Below are 26,623 nucleotides of genomic sequence, written 5' to 3' on the forward strand. Positions count from 1 at the left end.
GCTTTTCACCCTCAGACCAATGGGCAGACTGAGAGAACAAACCAGACCTTGGAGTCGTATTTGAGATGTTTTATTTCCGCTGATCAGGATGATTGGGTTTCATTTTTGCCCTTGGCCGAATTTGCTTTAAATAATAGAGCTAGTTCTGCCACTTTGATGTCACCTTTTTTTTGTAACTTTGGGTTTCATCCTCGATTTTCTTCAGGGCAGGTGGAGCCTTCTGCCTGCCCAGGTGTTGACACTGTGGTGGAGAGAATGCACCAGATCTGGGACCAAGTGGTGGATAAGTTATCTCTCTCCCAGGAAAAGGCCCAGCGGTTTTCCAACCGACATAGGACCATTGGTCCCAAGTTTAAGGTGGGTGATATGGTTTGGTTATCATCAAAAAATATCGCTATAAAGGTGGCTTCTCCTAAGTTTAAGCCTAGATTTATTGGACCTTACAAGATTTTGGAGATTATTAATCCGGTCTCTTTTCGGTTGGCTCTTCCTGTCACATTTAAAATCCATAATGTGTTTCATAAGTCCTTGTTGAAGAGGTTTGTTGAACCAGTAGTTCCTGGGGTGGCACCTCCGGACCCTGTATTGGTTGAAGGTAACATGGAATATGAGGTAGAGAAGATACTGGATTCCTGTCTGGCTAGACGGAGACTCCAGTATTTGCTTAAGTGGAAGGGTTATGGTCAGGAGGATAATTCCTGGGTCTCTGCCTCTGATATTCATGCCAAAAGATTGGTGCGTGCCTTTCATCGGGCTCACCCTGATCGCCCTGGTGGCGTGGATGAGGGTTCGGTAACCCCTCCTCAAGGGGGAGGTACTGTTGTGAGTTCATTTTCCCCTTCACCATTGAGGTCTGAGGAACTCCCTCTTCTGGTGAAGGAAGGTAATGAGGCTGATTGCCAAGCACCTGGGCAGATAGATGATGACTGGGTGATGGGAATTGCTGACTGGATATAAGGCAGCCGACGCCCTTCTGCCTGGCTGGTGATTTCTCTGAGGGATTCTAGGAGACCAGTCTGATTCCTGCTCCTCAAAGCTAAGTTTTCTGCTCTGCCTTTTGCACTTGTGTTTTGGTTTTGTTTTGCCTTGTTTTTCTGGATTCTGCCATTCCCTGCTGGGGGTGAGCCGAATTCCTTTGTGTCTTTTTGCTCTGCCTTCAGAAAATACCTGAGTACTGATATAGTCTTTTTGAAGCCTAGCGTCTTCAGGGCCATTTTCCCTATCAGTCTGTTGGCTCTTGTTTTGATAGGGTTTTGGCGGATTGCAGACAGCAGCTTTTCTATCCTGTCCTATTTAGTTAGCTTGGGCCCCATCATTTGCTCAGCCTATCTTTCTATCTGTGTTAGTGTTTTTACATCTTGCTTCACCGTCATTATATGTTGGGGGCTGCCTATTGCTTTGGGGTCTGCTCTGGGGCAGTTTAGATTTCCCTTTCTGTCTTTAGGCTATGTAGTTCTCCGGCTGTGATCGAGGGGTCTAGGGCACCATAGGAACCCCCCATGGCTACTGTTAGTTGTTGTTGATAGGTTCAGGGGTCTGCAATCCGATAGCTACCAACTTCTCTGGTTTTCTGGACTTGGCTAGTATTTTTGTTTTTGCCTCCTACGGTGACTCATTCATAACAAGACTCTGTGCAATAGTTTTAAGGAGGTCTCCACAAGGGAAGTCTGGTGACTACCTTCTGATAGGCTGTCACAGCTACGATACCATTCATCAATTGACTGTTCAAACCCTGAATCCTCCTCCCACTGTAACATATACTTTAATTTCTTATCATCTTGTGGAGAATTTATAGCATAGTAGATCAATGAGATCGTTCCCCTGCCCAAAGAGTCATTTAGACATTTATTTTCAAAACTCGTTGCCCTGAGAGTAGTACCGCTTGGGAGGATCTGCTCTGCAAAGTGGAAGATCTGGTTCAAGTCCATTACCTCCCTAACTGGAGGTTTAAATTTTTGAACAAATTCCTGTCTGTCAAGTAAGATATTAAATGGGGAACACAAATGTTTAAGTATATGAATACCTTTCAGCTTCCACCAAGAAAAAATTTGTGGCTCAAGGCCTGGTGGGAACATGGGGTTTTGTAATATAGCTGTCAGGGGAGAAGGGCTTGATTGTAAGTTATATTTAAACCGGACTTTCCTCCAAAGAAGCAACGAGTGGACTGTAAAAGGAGCCACATTCATTAAACCCCGTGGAAGTCGGTCTGTGGTCCACATTAGGCCTGATAAAGAGAATGGTTTGGAGAGAAATTATTCCAGAATAACCCATCTTGGACTATTGGGATATGAACACGCACTTATTAATGGAGCAATCTGTGCCGACTTGTAATAAAGTGTAATATTAGGGAGGGATAAACCCCCTTCTTTTCTGTGACGGAACATAAGTTTTTGCACAATTCTGGGTTGTTTTCCTAGCCAAAGAAACTTAGACATCATAGAGTGTAAATGAGTGAACATTCTGGCTGGTACCATAATTGGGAGGGACCTAAATAGATATAAGAAGCGAGGCAGTGACACCATTTTTAATGCATGTATTCTGCCGGGCCAGGATAACTTTGAGGGAGCCCATCTATCCAGGTCCCTCTGGAAGTTTTGGATTAGTGGAGTGTAATTCCACCTAAACAGAGGTGACCTGTTGGCTGTTAAGTTGATACCCAGATATGTTAGATAATGTTCTTTGTCTATAAACCCAAAATGGGAGGCTATATTAGTTTGCTCTGTCTTAGGAAAATTTACAAATAATGCATCGGATTTATCAATGTTAATCTTTAACCCTGAGATCTTCTCAAATTTGTGAAGGAGGGAAAACAAGTGAGGGAGTGTAGTGTGGGGACTTATTAATGTTAGCAGGAGATCATCCGTAAAGAGGCTGACTTTATATTGGTCTCCCATATTCTCAGGGCCCAGGATATTCTGATCTCTCCTTATTGCTTACACAATGGGTTCCATTGCAAGTGCAAAAAGAGCCGGAGATAGAGGACAGCCCTGCCTGGTACCCTCTGAATATTAATTGGAGTGGGATGTGGTGACGGGAGTTTTACATAAGCGATAGGGCTATCATATAACAATTGGAGGCACTTTATAAGTTTAGGGGAGAATCCGACTTCCGATAGAACCGTAAAGAGATATGTCCAGGACGCCGAATCGAAAGCCGTCTCAATATCTAATGCAAGCAGGAGAAGTCGCTTTCGCTGTAGGTTAGTTGTATGAATAATATTTAACCCTCTCCTAATATTATCTGGGGCCTGTCGCGCTGGTATAAAACCAACCTGATCCCGATGGATGAGGTGAGGGAGGATTTTATTGATCCTGTTAGTCACAATGAATGTAAAGATTTTGAAGTCAATGTATAAGAGGGATATAGGTCTATAATTTGTGGTGAGATGATCTTTCTTAGGATTAGGGATTACGGTTACATGCGCCACGTAGAGCTCAGGGGGCAGCTGTGAGCCATTTAGTAGTGAATTACAGAGGTTTTTATATGTGGTGTCAGCACATCGCTGCATTTTTTATCATATATTGCTGTAAGACCATCCGGCCCCGGGGCCTTTCCTCTTTTTAGTTTTTTGATTGTTGAAACTATTTCCTCCTCAGAGATGTGTAAATGGAGTTGTTGTGCCGCGGACTCAGTCAGGTTAGGTAGATGTAGTGTGTGAAGGAATGACTCCAGTAGTGAGGGGGAGTGATTGTGGGGCGAATACAAACTCTGGGAGTATTCATTATAAGTGCTATACATGACATCGGGGTGGGCTGAGATCTGACCCTTAGGGTCTTTTATAGAGGAGATTTTATGACTCTCTCATTCTGAGCTTACGAGCGGCATCTTATTATGCATATTGGCATGGTGATAAAACGCGGCTTTACTCCAAGTTAGCGCCTCTCCGTTCTGGTGGTGAGAATGGCGTCTAATTGTCATTTCATATCTTGTATTTGTGTAGATAAGTATAGGGGTGAAGAGCGCTGATTGGCCAATTCTGACTCCTGCAGTTTCTCCTCCAGTCTGGGCTGTAATTCAGACCTTTCTTCTTCCTGTCGGCCGATAACTTATCACAGAACCGGGAATAGATTTTCTGTGCGCGAGTCACATTGCTCCAAGTGAGGCCTCCTCCGCTGTGTGAGTTTAGGGGAAATTTGTTATATCTTCTCTTATAGCGGTTACATTAGAGATTTGGGCATTTTAGCTCCTGGTGTGGAGTCGATAGCACAATCATATGCCGCCATATAGTAGACGGCCGGTAACTGGTGAGAATTCCCTCATGTGTGGGGTCTATTTCCCTCCAGAGAAATCACACGTTACATTCCACACATAACACTGTGTAGAGAAGGCGGCGCGGGGTAATTGTGCCAGTAGTGAGGGGTGAATAATGGCGGGAATGTCACTGACTGAGGAGAAGGCTCCATGGTGGTCTGCACTCCGGAGATCATGTGACCCCTGACTCCTCCCCTCCTGTGACCTCACCACAGGTCCTGTGCACAGAGCAGCCATATACAGTGGGGAAAAAAAGTATTTAGTCAGTCAGCAATAGTGCAAGTTCCACCACTTAAAAATATGAGAGGCGTCTGTAATTTACATCATAGGTAGACCTCAACTATGGGAGACAAACTGAGAAAAAAAAATCCAGAAAATCACATTGTCTGTTTTTTTTTCATTTTATTTGCATATTATGGTGGAAAATAAGTATTTGGTCAGAAACAAAATTTCATCTCAATACTTTGTGATATATCCTTTGTTGGCAATGACAGAGGTCAAACGTTTTCTGTAAGTCTTCACAAGGTTGCCACACACTGTTGTTGGTATGTTGGCCCATTCCTCCATGCAGATCTCCTCTAGAGCAGTGATGTTTTTGGCTTTTCGCTTGGCAACACGGACTTTCAACTCCCTCCAAAGGTTTTCTATAGGGTTGAGATCTGGAGACTGGCTAGGCCACTCCAGGACCTTGAAATGCTTCTTACGAAGCCACTCCTTCGTTGCCCTGGTGGTGTGCTTTGGATCATTGTCATGTTGAAAGACCCAGCCATGTTTCATCTTCAATGCCATTGCTGATGGAAGGAGGTTTGCACTCAAAATCTCACGATACATGGCCCCATTCATTCTTTCATGTACCCGGATCAGTCGTCCTGGCCCCTTTGTAGAGAAACAGCCCCAAAGCATGATGTTTCCACCACCATGCTTTACAGTAGGTATGGTGTTTGATGGATGCAACTCAGTATTCTTTTTCCTCCAAACACGACAAGTTGTGTTTCTACCAAACAGTTCCAGTTTGGTTTCATCAGACCATAGGACATTCTCCCAAAACTCCTCTGGATCATCCAAATGCTCTCTAGCAAACTTCAGACGGGCCCAGACATGTACAGGCTTAAGCAGTGGGACACGTCTGGCACTGCAGGATCTGAATCCATGGTGGCGTAGTGTGTTACTTATGGTAGGCCTTGTTACATTGGTCCCAGCTCTCTGCAGTTCATTCACTAGGTCCCCCCACGTGGTTCTGGGATTTTTGCTCACCGTTCTTGTGATCATTCTGACCCCACGGGGTGGGATTTTGCGTGGAGCACCAGATCGAGGGAGATTATCAGTGGTCTTGTATGTCTTCCATTTTCTAATTATTGCTCCCACAGTTGATTTCTTCACTCCAAGCTGGTTGGCTATTGCAGATTCAGTCTTCCCAGCCTGGTGCAGGGCTACAATTTTGTTTCTGGTGTCCTTTGACAGCTCTTTGGTCTTCACCATAGTGGAGTTTGGAGTCAGACTGTTTGAGGGTGTGCACAGGTGTCTTTTTATACTGATAACAAGTTTAAACAGGTGCCATTACTACAGGTAATGAGTGGAGGAAAGAGGAGACTCTTAAAGAAGAAGTTACAGGTCTGTGAGAGCCAGAAATCTTGATTGCTTGTTTCTGACCAAATACTTATTTTCCACCATAATATGCAAATAAAATGAAAAAAAAACAGACAATGTGATTTTCTGGATTTTTTTTTCTCAGTTTGTCTCCCATAGTTGAGGTCTACCTATGATGTAAATTACAGACGCCTCTCATCTTTTTAAGTGGTGGAACTTGCACTATTGCTGACTGACTAAATACTTTTTTCCCCACTGTATGTGGAGTGCGGCTCTGCAGGTGGAGGTATGTGGAGATTCCCCATTACTGAGCGCAGGGGACATTAACCCCTTCTGCACTGAGACTCTGTATAAGAATCATCACGTTTCTGTTTCCTGTAATAGATACATACGACCCCACTATGGAGGACAGGCAGTGAGGAGACGGAGTGTTCTCATAGTACAGGGCCCCTTTCTTGGCCCCACACAGTGTAATGCCCCCATTATGCCCCTGTAAGCAGGGTTCTGCCCCACACCCAGCTGCCTCGGGCACTTTACCATGGCCGGTACCTCACATTCCTCCCCGCACCCCTTTCCTTTGGGGCTATGGCTACCATGGCAGACACTGAGGCCCCTGATCATGTGACCCCTGACTCCTCCCCTCCTGTGACCTCATCACAGGTCCTGTGCACAGAGCAGTCATATATGTGGCGGACGCTCCTGGACCTTCTGCTTTCTGGGCCGGTTCCTCCTGTGAGTCCTATTAACCCTTTCGCTCCCTGTCTTCTCCTTTCTGACAGGACAATCTCTGAATTCGGACAGTGTAACAGGAATTTCAGCAATGTGGAAGGAAAAAATGACAATTTTCCTGTTTTCCTCACAGAAATGTGACTTTCCCCCCAATGTATCATTGTCCTAAAGGTGACAGGAGAGCTGAGGCCGCACAGTGCGCCGTGTCTCCTGAGTGCCGATACCCCACAGGCTCGGGAGGGAAGGGGCGCCATTGTGGCTGGGATAGACGGCGGACGCCGTGTGACGTGTGAAGAGCGCTGACACCAGAACAGCAGAGACCCCACAAGTGGCCCCATGTTACCCCCTCCACCTCTGGGGGGCTCATCTAGGGGGCCGGGAGGATTATTAACCATCAGGGGGTCACAGAATTGTGTAACATTGAGCGGAGGAATGAAATGTTCCCACTAAAATGTCGCTCCGTCCCCAAGTCTGTAATTATCAAATGGGAGAAGAGGAGAAAACAGAAACCACTTGTTCCACAATTTCCCCTGAGCGCCGATACCCCATAAGGGGCCGGACACTCCTCAGGAGGGAAGGAGCGCCGTCTGACAGGGCAGAGTCTGCTCTTATGGTGTTAGAGGATCACATTATCAGAGCCCCCAATAAGAGGTGCCATGTTACACCCGCCACCTCTAAATTACGCATCTTTCTCCTAGAATTTTATACCATTGGGCGATAAGGAAAAAATAATTACATTTTACCACAAAAAACAGTTTTCTCCCCAGAGCAGCCATAGAAGCTGTCTGAGCTGAGAGAGAGACTGGATTGTTACAGGAGCCTGAAGAAGGAGCCGCTGTGCTCTGCAAGCTGCAAACATACTATTATCTGGTTATAAAGGCGTCACTCCTAGAATAGTTATATCATCATTGGGCAGAAAAGTCTTCACATCGATCTTGTAATATAGGAAAGTCTAAGGCCAGAAATAAACCCCATAAATCACTGTACATGGAGACTTTGGGATCAGATCATTTCTGTCCGTTGTGATTGTGGAAACAAAAAATCTTTTCTAAAAGCCTCAAACTTCTGTGTGTGACTCAGAGCTGAGATCTAACGTGAGAGAAGATTCCAGTGCGGGGAAGACGGGAAACCTTCATATAGATGGCCGGTGGGGATGGAGGCAGTGACCGACTCTTCCCAAATCTGTCTCTAGAGCCGCAGTAGAAGATGAAGATGTCGTCCTCATCATGAAGGAGTTATTTCTCATGTCGCGTGTAATGAATATCTCCTGCAGTATTGCTAATGCCGATTCCAGTGTCGGTAATGAGACGAGAATTAGCGTTATGGAAGATGAGTCTATGAGGAACGTGTTCAGCTGCCGACTCCGAGGAGGAAACTGCTTGTTGTCTGTGGCCTAAATATATAGGTTTTATTAGTAGATGTCAGGGGAGAAAACTAAACCCTGTAAGATAATAAATCTCCTCCTATGTTTCCCTTATTATCTCCAGTAATTGTATTATTACACAGGATTCTTATGATGTTACATCGGATCATCTTCTTCTCATTCAGGTCTCTACAATATCGGATCCTCTCAGTGAAGATCTTCTACAGAAGAGAATTTTCCTGATTTACCCATCAAGGATGGATATGGACAGAGACAAGATGGCGGAGAGGATGTTACACCTCACCCTAGAGATCCTCTTCCGTCTCACTGGAGAGGTGAGAGATTCTGATGACGTCACATTACATCATTCTTATCTATGGGAATAACAGATGGACAGAACTGGAGCGGTGAGGACTCTGGAAATGTCTGTAGTGAGATTTATTAATGTGTCTCTCCATAACCAGGATTACACAGTGGTGAAGAAGACCTCTAGTGTTCGCTGTCAGGACCCTGTGTCTGAGGGATGTGGAAGACCCCTGAGCCCATTCACGGGGCCTCCACCTCACCCCCTGATCCATGAGGACATCAATGACCAGAAGATCCTAGAACTCATCTACAAGATGATTGAGCTGCTGACTGGAGAGGTGACACTGCTGGGAATGCTGGGACATTATACAGTAACACTATGAAGGGATCGGGGGATGACGGTATCATTGTATGTATCAGGTTCCTATAAGGTGTCAGGATGTCGCTGTCTATTTCTCCATGGAGGAGTGGGAGTATTTAGTAGGACACAGAGATCTGTATAAGAACGTCATAATGGAGGTTCCCCAGCCCCTCACATCTCCAGGTAGTAGACAGGACTAAATACACACGGCCTATAATTATCTGTATGTAGAGAATGAATTCAGTCCCTGTATGTGTTTCCTCCAGATCTATCCAGTAAGAGGACAACACCAGAGAGATGTCCCCTTCCTCTTCTTCCACCGGACTGTAAGCAAGAAGATCCCAGTGCTCCTCAGGATCCTCAGGTAGATGGAGAGGTGTCAGGAGATCTCCCCTATGATGTGTAGACGGCTGTGAAGGTCTTGTGCTCAGTCTTGTTTTATCCACCAGTATTATATGTTTTATACTTGTGTAATGAGAACGGTGGAAATGGCAGGATTAGAGCTGGTCATAGATGGGACTTCTCCATCTGTCGGTGACTTTTACAATATTTGTTTCAGGGTGAAGATCTGACCCATATTAATACTACAGAGACATATGTGAGGGGTGATGAGTGGTGTAAAGAGGAGATTCCCACATATGACTACCCAGGTGAGTAGTAACCACTGAATGCAGAGAAGTCACAGATTCCTCTCAGTCACCGGCTGTGGCTGCTTTATCGGTGGTGTAGTCCGGCCGTACCATGATCGCCATTTTGTCTCTAGACCACAACATTCTCCTCCACCCAAAACTGTTCAATTGACTTTGGGTATTGAAAGTCCTTTTCTATAGACCTTACAACCAATTACATTGTTTTTGATCCTAAGGAATTCAGATTACTGCACAATCTCTCCTGAAATGGGGAGCAATATTATTTTCTCTAATCTTCTGCTCAGGATTCATAGTAGCTCCAATGGTCCACCATAAATGAGGGCAACTCTGGTTTACTGTTGTGTAATCTGTATTTGTAGTTTTCAGTTAATGAGATTCTCGTGCTCTGGGGCGGGGCTGTGGGTGGGCTGTGGGCGGGGCTTTATGTGGTGCTCTGATTACATATTCCTCTGTATTGGCTTATGACAGGTCGCTGACCCCTCACTGACCTGCCCCCATTATTACATAATGCATATAATAGCATTGATATTATTGGTGATAATGCCTATAATATTGTGGCTATTGTGAGGCTTAGAAAAAAATTACATCCAGCAAAATGTCACCGGCGATGGCGGCGCCTGCACAGTAGCCTCTATATCAACTGTATCAATTGTTTTCGTTAGGAAGTTATAAGGGTTAAAAGTTGACCAGCGATTTCTCATTTTTACAACAAAATTTACAACACCATTTTTTAGGGACCACCTCACATTTGAAGTGAGTTTTGGGGGTCAATATGACAGAAAATACCCAAAAGTGACACCATTGTAAAACTGCACCCCTCCAGGTGCTGAAAACCACATTCAAGAAGTTTATTAACCCTTCAGGGGCTTCACAGGAATGAATGGAATGTGGAAGAAAAAAACATTTACTTTTCTTTCACAAAAATTTTCCTTTAGACCTAATTTTTTTTCACTTTCGCAAGGGTAACAGGAGTAAATGGACTATACAATTTGTTGTGCAATTTCTCCTGAGCTCGCCGATACCCCATATGTGGGAGAATACTACTCTTTGGGCGCATGGCAGGGCTCGGAAGGGAAGGGGTGCCATATTGGAGAGCAGATTTTGCTGGAATTGTTTGTGGGTGACATGTCACATTGTCAGAGCCCCTGAGGTGCCAGAACAGCATAAGCCCCCAAAAGTGACTGCATTTTACCAAATACTTCCCTGAATGAATTCTTCTAGTGGTGCAGTGAGTATACTGACACCACAGCTGTTCCATAGAAAATTTTACTATTGGGCAGTGAAGAAAAAATAATTACTGTATTTTTTCGGACTATAAGACGCACCCCAAATTTTCAAAAGGAAAATAGGGGAAAAAATATGCTAAATGGGGGTTCATCTATCAGTCTGAATTCAGCTTACCGGGGGGAATCAGCACAGGTGCAAGAGTGGACACAGAGGTTGTTTGATGGTCCAGGCTGGTGTGGTGGCCTCCGGAAAATCCCATCCCAGGCTGGGGCGGCAGCGCTCTGTGCTGGGGCGGTGGCACTCTGTGTTGGGGCGGTGGCACTCTGTGCTGGGGCGGTGGCACTCTGTGCTGGGGCGGTGGCACTCTGTGCTGGGGCGGTGGCTCTCTGTGCTGGGGCGGCGGCGCTCTGTGCTGGGGCGGCGGTGGCAGCGCTCTGTGCTGGGGCGGTGGCACTCTGTGCTGGGGCGGTGGCACTCTTTGCTGCGTGAGGGGCTCTGCCGCCATTATGTCAAAGCCAGAGGCCCCTGCTGCTCCATTGCTGTGATGCGGTGGCCTCCGGCAAAATGGCAGCTGGGGTGGCGCATGCTCACATTCAGATCTCGGCAACGAGATCTTGGGATGAGATCTGATTCTGAGCATGCGCCGCCCACAGTGGTAATTTTTCCGGAGACCACTGCGGGGGTCTCCGGGCTTTGACAAAATGCCGGTGGAGCCCTCCACGCAGCACAGAGCGCCGCCGCAACATTTGTAAGTATATTCCGACTATAAAACACACCATTTCCACCCCCCAAATTTCTTGGGAAAAAATGTGTCTTATAGTCTTATGGTATATTTTTACCACTAAAATGTTGTTTTACCCCAGATTTTACATTGGAAAATAGATAGATAGGTAAATGTTCACTACACCCATAGATGAATTCACAGAGGGGTGTAATTTCCAATTCCCAGAGGGGTGTCATTTCCAAAATGGGGTCACTTCAGGGGGGAATCTGCTGTTATGGCACTTTGGAGATCCGCTAAGTGCCAGAACAACAGAATCCTCCTGAAGTGACCCCATTTTGGAAATGACACCCCTCTGAGAATTCATCTATAATAATAATCATTTTATTTCTATAGCGCCGACATATTCCGCAGCACTTTACATTTCAGAGGGGATTTGTACAGACAATAGACATTACAGCATAACAATAATCACATAGATCATAACAGATACCAAGAGGAATGAGGGCCCTGCTCGCAAGCTTACAATCTATGAGGAAAGAGGTAGACACGAAAGGTGGGTGGTAACAGTTGCCCTGATTGTATGGACCAGCCATAATGTTAAGTGTGTAACAGTACAGACACAGAGGACTAATGGATGCATAAAGCATGTGGGAACATGATGCGGGAAACCTGGTTATGGTGCAACTTTTGGCTGTGCCACACAGGGATAGATTAGGTTAATGTGTTGAGGTGGTAGGACAGTCTGAATAAATGCATTTTAAGGGCACTATATCTATGGATATAGTGACCATTTTCACTACATGGATGATTTCCAGAAACACGTAGAGGAAGTTTTAGAGCAAAAATGTCATTGTAGTGCCCAATATATTGTGCCCAGCTTGTGTCTCTGGAGACCTCCCCCCACCTACCCCCGGAAATTGTTAAGTCCGCTCTACTCAAATGTGTCTGTCACTAAATAATCCAAATGCTTGAATGGCAAAACAGTTCAAAAACGTGGTTCTGTGTGGAAGATTGTAAAGCCGTCATGGAGGCATAAGGCTGGCAATGATGGGCATTGTGGGTAATAATAGCGGGTATCATGCCTCATTCCTCTCTAGGAACATACACGACATCTTCTCTGGGGGTTCTTTCTTGTTTCAGTTACTGGGATGAGTGCAATAAAATGTCGCTCAGTGAGTCTTTTAGAATCTGAAGATGTGAGAAGATTGGCGGGGACAAAATTATCAAAAACAAGATTTTCAGTGACCTTTTCCTGATAATCAAGGAAAGTGTCTGCATTTCCGTTTTTTTTGCATAACCCAAAAGATTTATATGTGGCTACGTTAAACAAATACATGACTAACTTTTTATACCAGATATATGGTTTTCTTGATACCTGGTATGGCTGTAAAACCTGATCTGCAAGGTCCACACCCCCACTTCCCTCCCTTATCCTCCCCTCTTTTGAAGTCCACTCTGTCTGCATCTATTCTCCCTCCAACCTCCAAGTGGCCGTCATATACCGACATCCAGGCCCGGCCACTGCCTTCCTTGACCAATTCTTTACCTGGCTCCTTCACTTCCTCTCTGCTGACATTCCCACCATCATCATGGGTGACTTCAACATCCCCATTGACACCCACCAGTCAACTGCCTCCAAACTCCTGTCCCTTACTTCATCTTTTGGACTTACTCAGTGGTCCTCCTCAGCCACCCACACAGACGGACACACATTAGACCTGGTCTTCACCAGCCTCTGCTCTCTTTCTAACTTCACCACCTCCCCTCTTCCTCTATCCGACTCACTTTCTCATCCCTGTCCTCTCCTGTCATCCAAGTCCAGCAACATGTGCACCCCCGCAGAAACCTTGCACACCTAGACACCCACACGCTCTCTGACTCTATTCTACCACTGTCCTCCATATCCTCACTCCACGACACAGACACTGCCACTAATTTCTACAATGCCATCGACTCGGTCGCCCCTGTCATGCATAACAGAGTGCGACAAATCAATGGACAACCCTGGTACAATAACATCACTAAAATGCTTCAGCAAGCATCCAGAATTGCTGAACGGCGCTGGAAGAAAACACATTCTCAAGACGACTTCACTGCACTCAAACAAGCAACACTTGCATTCAAATCTGCCCTCACCTCTGCTAAACAGGCCTTCTTTACATCCCTTGTATCTTCCTTATCCCACAACCCCAAACAATTGTTCAATACTTTTAACTCCCTCCTCCGCCCACCACTGCCCCCTCCAACTTCCCTAATCTCTGCCGAGTACTTTGCCGCACACTTCAAAAACAAGATAGACCAAACACAGCAAGTCTTTATTGCCCAACCACCACAACCCCTTTGTATACCAGACCAATGCCCAAACCCCATAACCTCCTTATCTAACATCACTGAAGGGGAGCTTGCTCATCTTCTCTCCAAATCACACCTCACCACTTTTGCACTTGACCCTATCCCATCCCACCTCCTCCCCAACATCACCACCACTCTTATCCCATCCCTAACCCACCTCTTCAACCTATCACTAACTTCTGGTACCTTCCCTTCTGCTTTCAAACATGCCACAATCACACCTATCCTTAAAAAGCCAACCCTCGATCCAACAGCCACGTCCAGCTATCGCCCAATATCACTGCTCCCGTTCGCATCTAAACTTCTGGAGCAGCATGTCCACGCTGAACTTTCCTCCCACCTCTCATCTAACTTGCTCTTTGACAATCTACAATCTGGCTTCCGCCCCCATCATTCCACTGAGACAGCCCTGACCAAAATTACCAACGACCTACTTGCAGCCAAAGCTAACGGACAATACTCTATACTTCTCCTTCTAGACCTGTCCTCTGCTTTCGACACAGTTGACCACTGCCTCCTACTACAGATCCTCTCCTCCTTTGGCATCAAAAACTTCGCCCTATCCTGGATCTCCTCATACCTTTCCAACCGCACATTCAGTGTCTCCCACTCCCACACTACCTCCTCATCCCACCCTCTCTCTGCTGGAGTCCCCCAAGGCTCTGTTCTAGGACCCCCACTCTTCTCAATCTACACACTTGGCCTGGGGCAACTCATAAAGTCCCACGGATTCCTGTGCCACCTTTATGCCGATGATACGCAGATCTACCTCTCTGGCCCAGACGTCACCTCTCTGCTCTCCAGAATCCCAGAGTGTCTATCAGCCATATCCTTCTTCTTCTCCTCTCACTTCCTCAAACTCAATGTGGACAAATCTGAACTAATCATCTTTCCACCATCTCACAGATCTTCCTTACCCGACCTTTCTATAACAATTGATGACATCATGCTTTCCCCCGTACCGGAGGTCCGCTGCCTCGGAGTAACCCTTGACTTTGCCCTGTCCTTCAAACCACACATCCAAGCTCTCTCCACCTCCTGTCGCCTCCAGCTCAAAAATATTTCCAGAATCCATCCCTTCCTCAACCCTCAATCTACTAAACTACTTGTGCATGCCCTCATCTCCCGCCTCGACTATTGCAACATCCTTTTCTGTGGCCTCCCTGCTAACACCCTCGAACCTCTCCAGTCCATCCTCAACTCTGCCGCCCGAGTAATTCATCTCTCTCCTCACTAATCCTCCGCTTCTCCCCTCTGCAAATCTCTTCACTGGCTCCCATTCCCTCAGCGTATCCAATTCAAATTACTAATACTGACCTACAAGGCCATCTGCAACCTGTCTCCTCCATACATCTCTGAACTAATCTCCCGATACCTTCCCTCACGTAATCTCCGGTCCTCCCAAGACCTCCTTCTCACCTCCACACATTCGTCCTCACCCAACTGCCTCCAAGACTTCTCACGAATAGCCCCCATCCTCTGGAATTCCCTGCCCCAACACGTCCGGCTAACCACACTCGGATCCATCAAACGGAACCTGAAAACCCACCTCTTCAGGATAGCCTACAGCCTGCAATCATCCCCACTGCCTCCTCACCACTACTGGAGCTACCGCCTCTCCATCACTGGAGCAGCTGCAACCCCCCAACTTACTGTCTCCTTCCCCACCATCCTGTAGCATGTAAGCCCACCATCGCCGGTGACATTTTTCTGGATGTCATTTTTTTTTCTAAGCCTCACAATAGCCATAATATTATAGGCATTATCACCAATAATATCAATGCTATTATATGCATTATGTAATAATGGGGGGCAGGTCAGTGAGGGATCAGCGACCTGTCATAAGCCAATACAGATGAATATGTAAGCAGAGCACCACATATTCATATTGTATAAAAGCGTCAAAATGTAAAAAAAGCATACATGAGGTATCGCTGTAATCGTATTAACCCGAAGAATAAAACCGCTTTATCAATTTTACCACACGCGGAACGGTGTAAACGCACCCCTCAGAAGAAATTCATGAAATGCTGTTTTTTTTGTTCATTTTGCGTCCCAAAAATCAGAATAAAAAGCGATCAAAAGATGTCACATACCCGAACATGATACCAATAAAAGCGTCAACTCGTTCCGCAAAAAATAAGACCTCACATGACTCTGTGGGCCAAAATATGGAAAAATTATAGCTCTCAAAATGTGGTGATGCAAAAACTATTTTTGCAATAAAAAGTGTCTTTTAGCGTGTGACAGCTGCCAAGCGTAAAAACCCGCAATAAATAGTAAATCAAACCCCCCGTTATCACCCCCTTAGTTAGGGAAAAATAATAAAATTAAAAGAAAATGTATTTATTTCCATTTTCCCATTTGGGTTAGGGTTAAGGCTAGGGCTAAGGTTAGGGTTATGGTTAGGGCTAGGGCTGAGATTAGGGTTAGGGGTGTGTTGGGGTTAGGGTTGGAGTTATAATTGGGGGGTTTCCACTGTTTGGGAACATCAGGTGCTCTCCAAACGCAACATGGCGTCTGATCTCAATTCCAGCCAATTCTGCGTTAAAAAAGTTAAACGGTGGTCCTTCCCTTCCAAGCTCTGCCATGCGCCCAAACAGTGGTTTACCCCTACATATGGGGTATCAGCCTACTCAGGAGAAATTGCACAACAACTTTTGGGGTCCAATTTCTCCTGTTACCCTTGGGGAAATAAAACATTAGGAGCAAAAATATCATTTTTGTGGAAAAAAATATAATTTTTTTTATTTGTATGGCTCTACATTATAAAGTTCTGTGAAGCACTTGGGGGTTCAAAGTGCTCACCACACATCTAGATAAATTCCTTGGGGGGGTCTAGTTTCCAAAATGGTGTCATTTGTGGGGGTTTCCACTGCTTAGGCACATTAGGGGCTCTCCAAATGCAACATGGCGTCCGATCTCAATTCCAGCCAAAAAAGTAAAATGGCACTGCTTCCCTTCCGAGCTCTGCCGTGCACCCAAATAGTGTTTTATCTCCACATATGGGGTATCAGCGTACTCAGGACAAGTTGCACAATAAATTGTTGGTGAAAAGATCATTTTTTTGGCAAAAATATGTTTTTTTTAATTGTACGGCTGTACATTATAAACTTCTGTGAAGCCCATGTGGGTTCATAGTTCTAACCACATATCTTGATAAGTTCGTTGGGGGGGTCTAGTTTCCAAAATGGGGTCACTTGTGGGGAGTTTCCACTGTTTGGGCACATCAGGGTCTCTCCAAATGTGACGTGGTGTCCGATCTCAATTCCAGCCAATTTTGTGTTGAAAAATTCAAACGGCGCTCGTTCCCTTCCGAGTTCTGCCATGCGTCGAAACAGTGGTTCCCCCCACATATCAGGTATCAGCGTACTCAGGACAAATTGCACAATAACTTTTCCAGTCCAATTTCTCCTGTTACCTTTGGTAAAATAAAAAAAATGGACCTGAAGTAATTTTTTTGTGAAAAAAGTTAAATGTTCATTTTTTTAAAAACATTCAAAAAAATTCCTGTGAAGCACCTGAAGGGTTAATAAACTTCTTGATTGTGGTTTTGAGCACCTTGAGGGGTGCAGTTTTTAGAATGGTGTCACTTTTGGGTATTTTCTATCATATAGACCCCTCAACGTGGCTTCAAATGTGATGTGGTCCATAAAAATAAAATGGTGTTGTAAAAATGAGAAATCGCTGGTCAACTTTTAACCCTTATAACTTCCTAACAAAAAAACTTTTGGTTCCAAAATTGTGCTGATGTAAAGTAAACATGTGGGAAATGTTACTTATTGAGTTTTTTGTGTGCCATATCTCTGCGATTTAAGGGCATTAAAATTCAAAGTTGGAAAATTGCAAAAATTTTCGAAATTTTCACCAAATCTCCATTTTTTTCACGAATAAACGCAAATTATATGTATGAAATTTTACCACTAACATGAAGTGCAATATCTCACGAGAAAACAATGTCAGAATCACCAGGATCTATGAAAACGTTCTAGAGTTATTACCTCATAAAGGGACAGTGGTCAGAATTGTAAAAATTGGCCTGGGCATTAAGGTGCAAACCACCATTGGGGGTAAAGGGGTTAAGAACTTTTCTGTCAAGTCTTTGATGATGGTTCCAATTTTGAATAGTCTGTCATGTTCTGGGGCATTTCTGGGCAGGCATTGACTATTGTTGTTAAAATGCTAAAATCTCATGAGCATCTCATAACGGGTCCTCGGAAGAACGGCAGAAAACATTGAGGTGGTTTGAACAGGGCGGTTGGACCAATAGGACAGAATGCTCATTTTTTTTAACAAGCCCCATAGCGAATGTAAGTCCTAAAATGTTTTCATTTCTAGACAGGAAAGATATATATCTTTGTACCGTGTTAGCCAGTAGATAGAAGAATATTTAGAATTGAGAGTCCTCAGTGGTTGATACCTTTTAATTTGGGCGGCACGGTGGCTCAGTGGTTCAAATCCCACCAAGGACAACATCTGCAAGGAGTTTGTATGTTCTCCCTGTGTTTGCGTGGGTTTCCTCCGGGTACTCCGGTTTCCTCCCACATTCTAAAGACATACTGATAGGGAATTTAGATTGTGAGCCCCATCGGGGACAGTGATGATAATGTGTGCAAACTGTAAAAGCGCTGCGGAATATGTTAGCGCTATATCAAAATAAAGATTATTAAGATTATTATTATTTTAATTTCTAACTGTTATCCATTAAAAGGTATCAACCACTGAGGACTCTCAATTCTAAATATTCTTCTTTTATTTCTAGACATTTGTTGGTGTCCATAAATTCGACCTAACATAATAGGATTGTGGATTCTGGCAGATGAATTGGGACGCATATACATTTGTAGGACAATATGCTCTAGCAAGCTATCTCTCAGAAACAAATTTTTAAAAAAATTGGTCCGAAATTTTCCACCTCCACATTTATACCAGTAATGGCATTAAAATTAGAGATGAATGGAGTAGCCGACTCCTCCCATCTGGGAAATGCTACATCAAGAGGCAAAGCCCCTTGGACATTGGTGTGCGCCAATTCACGAGCACTAGGGACAGCGCTAGTACTGGGCATTGTTCCCTGAGTTGGAGACATTTCTCCAGAAGCGCTATTTGTCCTTCTTGTTGTACTGGTCCTTGTGTGTGAGGATGGACCAGAATCACTGCTCATTTCTGAGCTATCACTGTCGCTGCTACTAAAGCCCTCGAAATCCACATCACCATCTGACACTGCACTTTCTTCACTGTCAGAACATAAAAGTGCATAAGCCTCCTCTGCGCTATAATACTGACCGGCCATTTTATTCTTTTTTTTTTTTTCCCGAAATAGAAAACTCTGACGTGACCAAATTATTGGGAAGGCAATTGAGAAATGCCTAATTCTTTAGCCTACCCCTAACTTTAGAATAAACCTTAACTTTAGCCTAGCAGTAGCCCTAACACTAACCCTAACCATAGCACTAACCCTAACCTGCCTTATCTGTTTTTGTACTTTATAGCACAATCGCTGACACAGCTGTTACCAGCAGCACTTGTAACACTGTTTCTCCTCTAATCTCTCGCTGCTACCACAAACTTTCCTAGTGAATTGTATCATTGGCTAGTGTGATGCTGATGTCATCAGGACCTGAACCAATCAGGTCTAGATGAGGTCACAGGAAGCTTTGTGCGCCAGAATACCCTCGTTATAAGGTATGTGGAGGTCCCGATGAGCACAAAACCGCCGACCGTAGACAAATTTCGGTACTGCACAAAGCCCTGCTAGCGCTAACGTTTATCTACTGTTGGCGGTTACAAAGCGGTTAAATTAAGGGTACCAAAATTTCTGTCCAGGCCTATTTCATGAGTTTTATTTTTTTAAAATTCTGTGGAAGCATGGTTGAAAAGCAATGTCTGACTTTCATTTGTTCATTTTCATAGATTTTTGATTTATTGTTACTTTTGTCAGATTCAAGTTATTTCTGTGACCATTGTGGGTTTTTCTGTCATTAAACGAGGGGTACCAACAACATTGACCACGTGTGTAGGAGGAGTGAATATTTTGATTCCACAGTCACTTTCCGGAAATTAACACACAGTGGATGTTGGAGAGTGAAAATTACACATTTGCCATTTTCTTACCCAGCACATAGTGCCCAGATTGTGCTCCAGGAGACACACACCGCAAATTAAGTGGATTCTTCTCACTATAATATTGCTAAATACAGAGATCCTAAATGTTGTTTGCGCACACTGCAAGACTCCGAAGTGAGAGCGGATGTTGCTGGATCGGTTTATAGAAACCTTGTTGCTTTTCAACAGCCTTTGAGCCACTAATAGTGTGGGAACCTCTGTTTTTCCAATGACAGATGATGGACCTGAGTGGGGACTTGTTTTTTTGTGAGATGAGAATTGATATTATTTTTGCCTACATAACATTGATTGGTTTCTTTTTATTCGATATTTGGGAGGCAGAATGAACAAACAGTTGAACACCACACACTACTGGCTCATCCAACAAGGTTTTCTATTAGACTGTGAACTGTCATTGTCTTGGTAAATATTTAAAGTTTTTTACATAGCTTGCCATTTTTATGGAGAGTTTAAGTAGAAACATTCAAAAATATAAATATAAAACTCAAGGATATATTTTTTTTAAATTTGTTTTGATCTTAGCGGATGACTGTACCAGGAGATCAGATGGACAGCTGACATCTTCAATTTTTAAATCTGATGATCTTGAGATCCTACAAGATACAACTGAAGTGATTGCTATTACTCCAGATATACCATCATCCATTCACAGCAAAGATCTGTCATCTGATCCTTTGAAACAGGTCCCATCTTCTGATTCATTACTGACTACTAAAGGAAATCAAAGTCACAAAAAAGGCATTAAAAAACAAACTGCTCCTAAAGCAAAGAAGTCATTTTCATGTTCAGAATGTGGGAAATGTTTTACGTTGAAATCACGTCTTGTTAGACACCAAAGAACTCATGCAGGAGAGAAGCCTTTTTCATGTTCAGAATGTGGGAAATATTTTGCACATAAAACACATTTTGTTACACATCAGAGAACTCACACAGGGGAGAAGCCTTTTTCATGTTCAGAATGTTGGAAATGTTTTGCACATAAATCACATTTTGTTATACATCAGAGAACTCACACAGGGGAGAAGCCTTTTTCATGTTCAGAATGTGGGAAATGCTATGCACATAAATCACATTTTGTTACACATCAGAGAACTCACACAGGGGAGAAGCCTTTTTCATGTTCAGAATGTGGGAAATGCTTTGCACATAAATCATATTTGGTTACACATCAGAGAACTCACACAGGGGAGAAGCCTTTTTCATGCTCAGAATGTGAGAAATGTTTTACGTTTAAATCACGTCTTGTTAGACACCAAAGAACTCACACAGGAGAGAAGCCTTTTTCATGTTCAGAATGTGGGAAATGTTTTGCACATCAATCACTTTTTGTTACACATCAGAGAACTCACACAGGGGAGAAGCCTTTTTCATGCTCAGAATGTGGGAAATGTTTTTACCAGAAATCAGATTTGGTTAAGCACCATAGAACTCACACAGGGGAGAAGCCTTTCTCATGCTCAGAATGTGGGAAATGTTTTAACCAGAAATCACATTTTGTTACTCACTATAGAACTCACACAGGAGAGAAGCCTTTTTCATGCTCCAAATGTGGGAAATGTTTTTACCAGAAATCAGATTTGGTTAAGCACCAGAGAACTCACACAGGAGAGAAGCCTTTTTCCTGTTCAGATTGTGGGAAATGTTTTAACCAGAAATCACATTTTGTTACACACCAGAGAACTCACACAGGGGAGAAGCCTTTTTCCTGTTCTGAATGTGGGAAATGTTTTAACCAGAAAAGGAATCTTGATGAACACCAAAGAACTCACACAGGAGAGAAGCCTTTTTCATGTTCAGAATGTGGGAAATGTTTTACTGAGAATTCAAGTCTTGTTACACATGAGAGAATTCACACAGCAGATAAGCCATATTCATATTCAGAATGTGGGAAATATTTTAAATGTAAAATAAATCTTGATAGCCATCAAAGAACTCCCACAGGGAAGAAGCTTTTTTCCTGTTCAGAATGTGGGAAATGTTTTGCAGATAAATCACATTTTGTTACTCACCATAGAACTCACACAGGGGAGAAGCCTTTTTCCTGTTCAGAATGTGGGAAATATTTTAACCGGAAAGTGAATCTTGTTAGACATCAGAGAACTCACACAGGGGAGAAGCCATTTTCATTTTCTTAATGTGGGAAATATTTTACTTGGAAATCAACTGTTAATAAACATCAGAGATGTCACAAAGGGGAGAAGACTTTTTTATGTTCATAATGTTGGAATAGGTTTAACCAAAACTGAATCTTCTTAAATGGGTTATCTCTTGTCATTCCTCATGTTTGCTGAAAAAAGAATAAAACTAAACTTTATTAATTCCAAATGTAAAGCTATACCTATAATTCACCCCCTGAAGGTTAGTCAGAAGGTGACTAATAGAAAAAACATGTACCCCACAGTTCAGTATATGGGGTGAGGTGACGTATACACACTCACTCTCCAAGCCTCTCATTTCTATGGGTTTCATCGTCCTCACCAAAGACGACTCTTTAATATTGACTTATATTGAAGTGAGACTAGGCAAAAAAAACTAAATTCATGTATCATCTTATCCAAAACAGTCAGACAACTAGCCCCATATAGGCAGATCCCAGACCTCAAACTATATACTGTGTAAGTTTATAAGCCCCTCCAGTGTCAGGAATAGATAGTATGTGACAATACAGTATAATTCTTGTGTTTTCTCCTATAGGGACTGCCCTAGTTTGGTAATGTAACTGCTGTTAATTAGTAGTGCAGACAAATTGTCCTAGACTAAACTCCGTTTTCAGACGGCCCAATATGTACCACTCAGGGAAAACTCACCTGCTCCAAAGATCATTAGCAGCTTCTAACTAATGGCCATGCTGCGGTCTGTCAAAGAATGAGTGCAATCTACATATATAGTCACCAGTTGGGACATCCGGACGCTGTCCCTAAATCCCATAAGACACCGTGTTTGTACAGGTGACATTTACTTCACTGCTATTCTCATGCATGCGCAGTAACAGCCACAACTGCGCGCTCTACCCGTGCATGAGCGGTAACGACGCGGCTGTTACTGTGCTGTTACTGTGCCTGCTTGGGGAATAGCGGTGATGTCTATGTTTTACTTGTGCAGCCGCAGTAATAGCCTTACGGCCATGAACTGTGCCTGCGCAAGTTACAGATATGTCACCACTTTTCCCAGTAACAGCCATAACTGCGCGGTGTACCCGCGCATGCATACTTACGATTTTTGATTACCTCATGCAGCACAAAATTCTCCACAGTCCCATACTGTGTATCAATTTTGTCTACTATCTGAGGCACAAAAATACTGTCTACTACTGGTATGTACATAGTTCATATCACTGAGGCACTGCTTCTGGATTTTAACTGTACTGAACAAAAAAGTAATTAAAAATATTTGGACTCATCAACATTATGGCACAAAGAAAGCCAGTACCACGCCAATATGTACGTTCTTTTCATGACCTCAGCCAGCAGCAAATTCAACACAGTCCCATACTGTATAACAATTGTGTCTACTATCTGAGACACACAAGTACTCTCTACTTCTGGTAGGTACATACTTCATACCACTGAGACACTGCTTATGGATTTGTCATTTTAACTGTCCTAAAAAAAAACAAAAAAACATTTTGGCCTTATCACCATCACAAGTCAATACACAGATACTTAGGCCTCAAAACAAAAAATCATATAAATCCCTATCAAAAATACTTTACTGGTTAAAATAACCAGAAAACTGGTTGACACCAAAATAGTGACAAACAACAAACGAAAAAATGTGCTAAAAAAACATAAAATGTTTGATGATATACTGAAGTGCCTGGTATGCAACCTAAGCTCACACCTTCCTGAATGCGGAGGTTGGCACCCTAGGGGGGAATGTTGTGGTGCCTCCGCTCCACGATGGCTGTCCCTAGGGACCCTGCAGCCACTAGGGAGACCCTCTACCCAATCTCTAGAGAGACCCCTATCAATAAACAAAGACCAGTCCTATGTCTAAGGAGACCCTAGATCCCCAAAGCAATGTAAAAACAAAGACCACATTAGGAAAACGGTAGCAAATATGATGCAGGATTATGAGAGACTTTCCACAATCAATAGTTCATGATAAAGAAAAAAGGTCCAGCTTTGCAAAGTCAAGTCCAATTTATTGGTAAAAACAAGTCCAAAACAGAGCAAAAAATAGTGTGTTCACATGGAGTAACAAGTAGTAGATTACGCGTTTCGAACAATAGCTTGTTCTTTCTCTTCTTTGGTTTTGAGAAAGAACAAGCTATTGTTCGAAACGCTTAATCTACTACTTGTTACTCATGTGAGCACACCATTTTTTGCCCTGTTTTGGACTTGTTTTTAACAATAAATTGGACTTGAATTTGCAAAGCTGGACCTTTTTTCTTTTTCCTTGGTTACTGCGTGAAGACTGCACGTGGTCCGGGCTACCCACTACACATGCCTTCAGGTGAGCTGGCTTCTTTTTCTCTTTTTGAATAGTTCATGATGTCGGTGGAGCATGATTAAACCCACACAGATAAATCACTTAGTGGAAAAATGTGCAAAATAGCAACATTCACAAACAATAGTCAAATGAAACAACAACAATGATGTCTCATAGCATATCAAAAACAATCTTGTAGATAGTGTCTCAAATCAGTGCCTATATTCCCGATGAGAGATAATATGCCACATAGTCTCAATACCTATACAGCCGGGAAATACAAAAGATCAAATAGGCACATAAAACAGAGAATGTTGTGATGGCACATTAAAGATTGATACTCATCTTATTAACCGCCACCTGCCATATGGAAATTAGTGCCTCAATGCGTTTCGCCCCTTTTGGCTCATCAGGAGGCTTGATGTAAAGATACCATGTGTCCCGATATGGTGTGAGTATGTGCTACTTACAAGCATAAGGCAGTTGCTAGCATCGGAGCAGGACACTATGAGGGAGCGCCGGGTAGGTAAGCGTAATGTGTTTTTAAATTTTTTTTAATGTTTTCTGATGGGGCCATGCATACCAGGATGGAAGTGGGCGCCATTTATAAGGATTGGGCCATGCTTACCAGGACCGGGATGGGGGCCAATCATACCAGAATAGAGATGTGCCCTGCATACTAGGATGAGAGGGGGGCCCTGCTTACCAGGACGAGATTGGGGCCCTGCATTCTAGGATAGGGATGGGACCATGCATACTAGGATGAAATGAGGGCCCTGCACACCAGAACCGGGATGGGGTCCTGCATACCAGGACAAGATGGGGGCCCTGCATACCAAGATAAGGATGGGGCCATGCATACTAGGATGAGATGGGGGACCCTGCATACCAGGTTAGGGATGGGGCCATGCATACTAGGATAGGGATGAGGGCAACCTCACAGCTCACAGTGCATATCAGATCAAATGAGAATCATGAGGTCAAAGGAACTGGCCAAGGAGCTCAGATACAGAATTGTGGCAAGGCACAGATCTGGCCAAGGTTACAAAAGAATTTCTGCAGTACACAATGTTCCTAAGAGCACAGTGGCCACCATAATCTTGATACAGGAAAGATGTATATCTTTGTACCGTGTTAGCCAGTAGATAGAAAATTATTCAGAATTGAGAGTCCTCAGTGGTTGATACCATCTTTTCAGTTAGCCATTAAAAGGTAACACATTGCAAGCTTTCAAGACTACTCAGGTCTCTTCTTCAGGCTAAACTAATACAAAATCTGAAGAGTCACATTTATGCACAATACAACACAGAAAAAATGCAATAGATAAGACAAGTGACGTGAAGCAGAACTATCATGTGGCAAAACATTTTTGTATCCCTGATCACAGCAACATGGATATGAAATTACTGGTATTGAAAGGTAACTTCACATCTCAGAGAGAGAGACGTGTTTGGGAGTATAAATTTGTGACGACCTTTGACACTCTCAGTGCTGGAATGAATGTGTCGCATGGATTTATGTCTTTTTACATCAATTAAGGAATTTGCTTTCAAGACCTTGTTGAGGCATCACAACACATTAGGAGACCCCAATCAGAGGACTATAAAACATCCGGACTCCTTATCTATGAACTGGTCCAATATTTATGTTTCTCCCTCCCCATAGTGATAGTTCTGCTTCACGTCACTTGTCTCATCTATTCCATTTTTTCTGTGTTATATTGTGCATAAATATGTGATTCTTCAGATTTTGTATTAGTCTAGCCTGATGAAGAGACCTGAGTAGTCTCGAAAGCTTGCAATGTATTACCATCTTTTCAGTTAGCCATTAAAAGGTATCAACCACTGAGGACTCTCAATTCAAAATAATTTTCTGTCTACTGGCTAACACGGTACAAAGATATACAGTACATCTTTCCTGTATCAAAATGGAGGATACCAGAATGTACCGCATCTTTATGGAACTAAAACCACTTCTGAAGAAACGTGCACAAATGGACAGCGACATTTTGTTTCTTATCTAAATGCAAAAAGGAGAATCTAATTCCCAAAGGACTCTGGATTACAAACCCAATTCTTTATACCTACAATACCCATTATGCACAAAACCTTTGTCACAGGACTTCTGAGAGACTAAGGAACCACCTTTTACATGTCTGCTACAGCATAAGGAGTAAAGTCCAGGGGCAATATGAAACTCTGAGGAAAACACTTACAGAAAGCACAGAGCAAAAATTACAACAATACTACAACAAACTACGGACCTTTCTGGTTCATAATAAGGAAAAGAAACTACACAGACTGCACCTCAATTCAGGACTCTATACAAGCAGATACAAAACCAATCCAAAACTTGACAACTTGGACAAACACTCCATTCCAGACACAAAAGCATCTAACTGTGTCATCACTCTCTCAGATTATAAACCCAACAAAGTGGAACTGGCCGTGCTTTCTAGAGGACTCTGATTTTGTCCCACTAAGGTCCTAGATAAAACTGAACTCCGCAGTGATATG

At 43.4% G+C, this 26,623-nt stretch overlaps 1 protein-coding gene across 1 annotated transcript; it reads left to right on the top strand.

Annotated features, from left to right (window-relative positions):
* Positions 1 to 6,181: 6,181 nt before the first annotated feature.
* LOC141076425 (uncharacterized) lies at positions 6,182 to 22,001 on the top strand. The gene is made up of 7 exons (XM_073563877.1): positions 6,182 to 6,570; positions 8,116 to 8,265; positions 8,395 to 8,574; positions 8,657 to 8,780; positions 8,864 to 8,961; positions 9,157 to 9,247; positions 20,199 to 22,001. Exons 1-7 carry the CDS (start codon positions 6,424 to 6,426, stop codon positions 21,809 to 21,811), a joined length of 2,403 nt encoding a protein of 800 aa, XP_073419978.1. The 5' UTR covers positions 6,182 to 6,423; the 3' UTR covers positions 21,812 to 22,001.
* Positions 22,002 to 26,623: the final 4,622 nt, after the last annotated feature.

This window comes from Dendrobates tinctorius, unplaced genomic scaffold, assembly GCF_039654945.1.
Source record: "Dendrobates tinctorius isolate UK_male_01 unplaced genomic scaffold, ASM3965494v1 ptg000404l, whole genome shotgun sequence".
Lineage (NCBI taxonomy): Eukaryota > Metazoa > Chordata > Amphibia > Anura > Dendrobatidae > Dendrobates > Dendrobates tinctorius.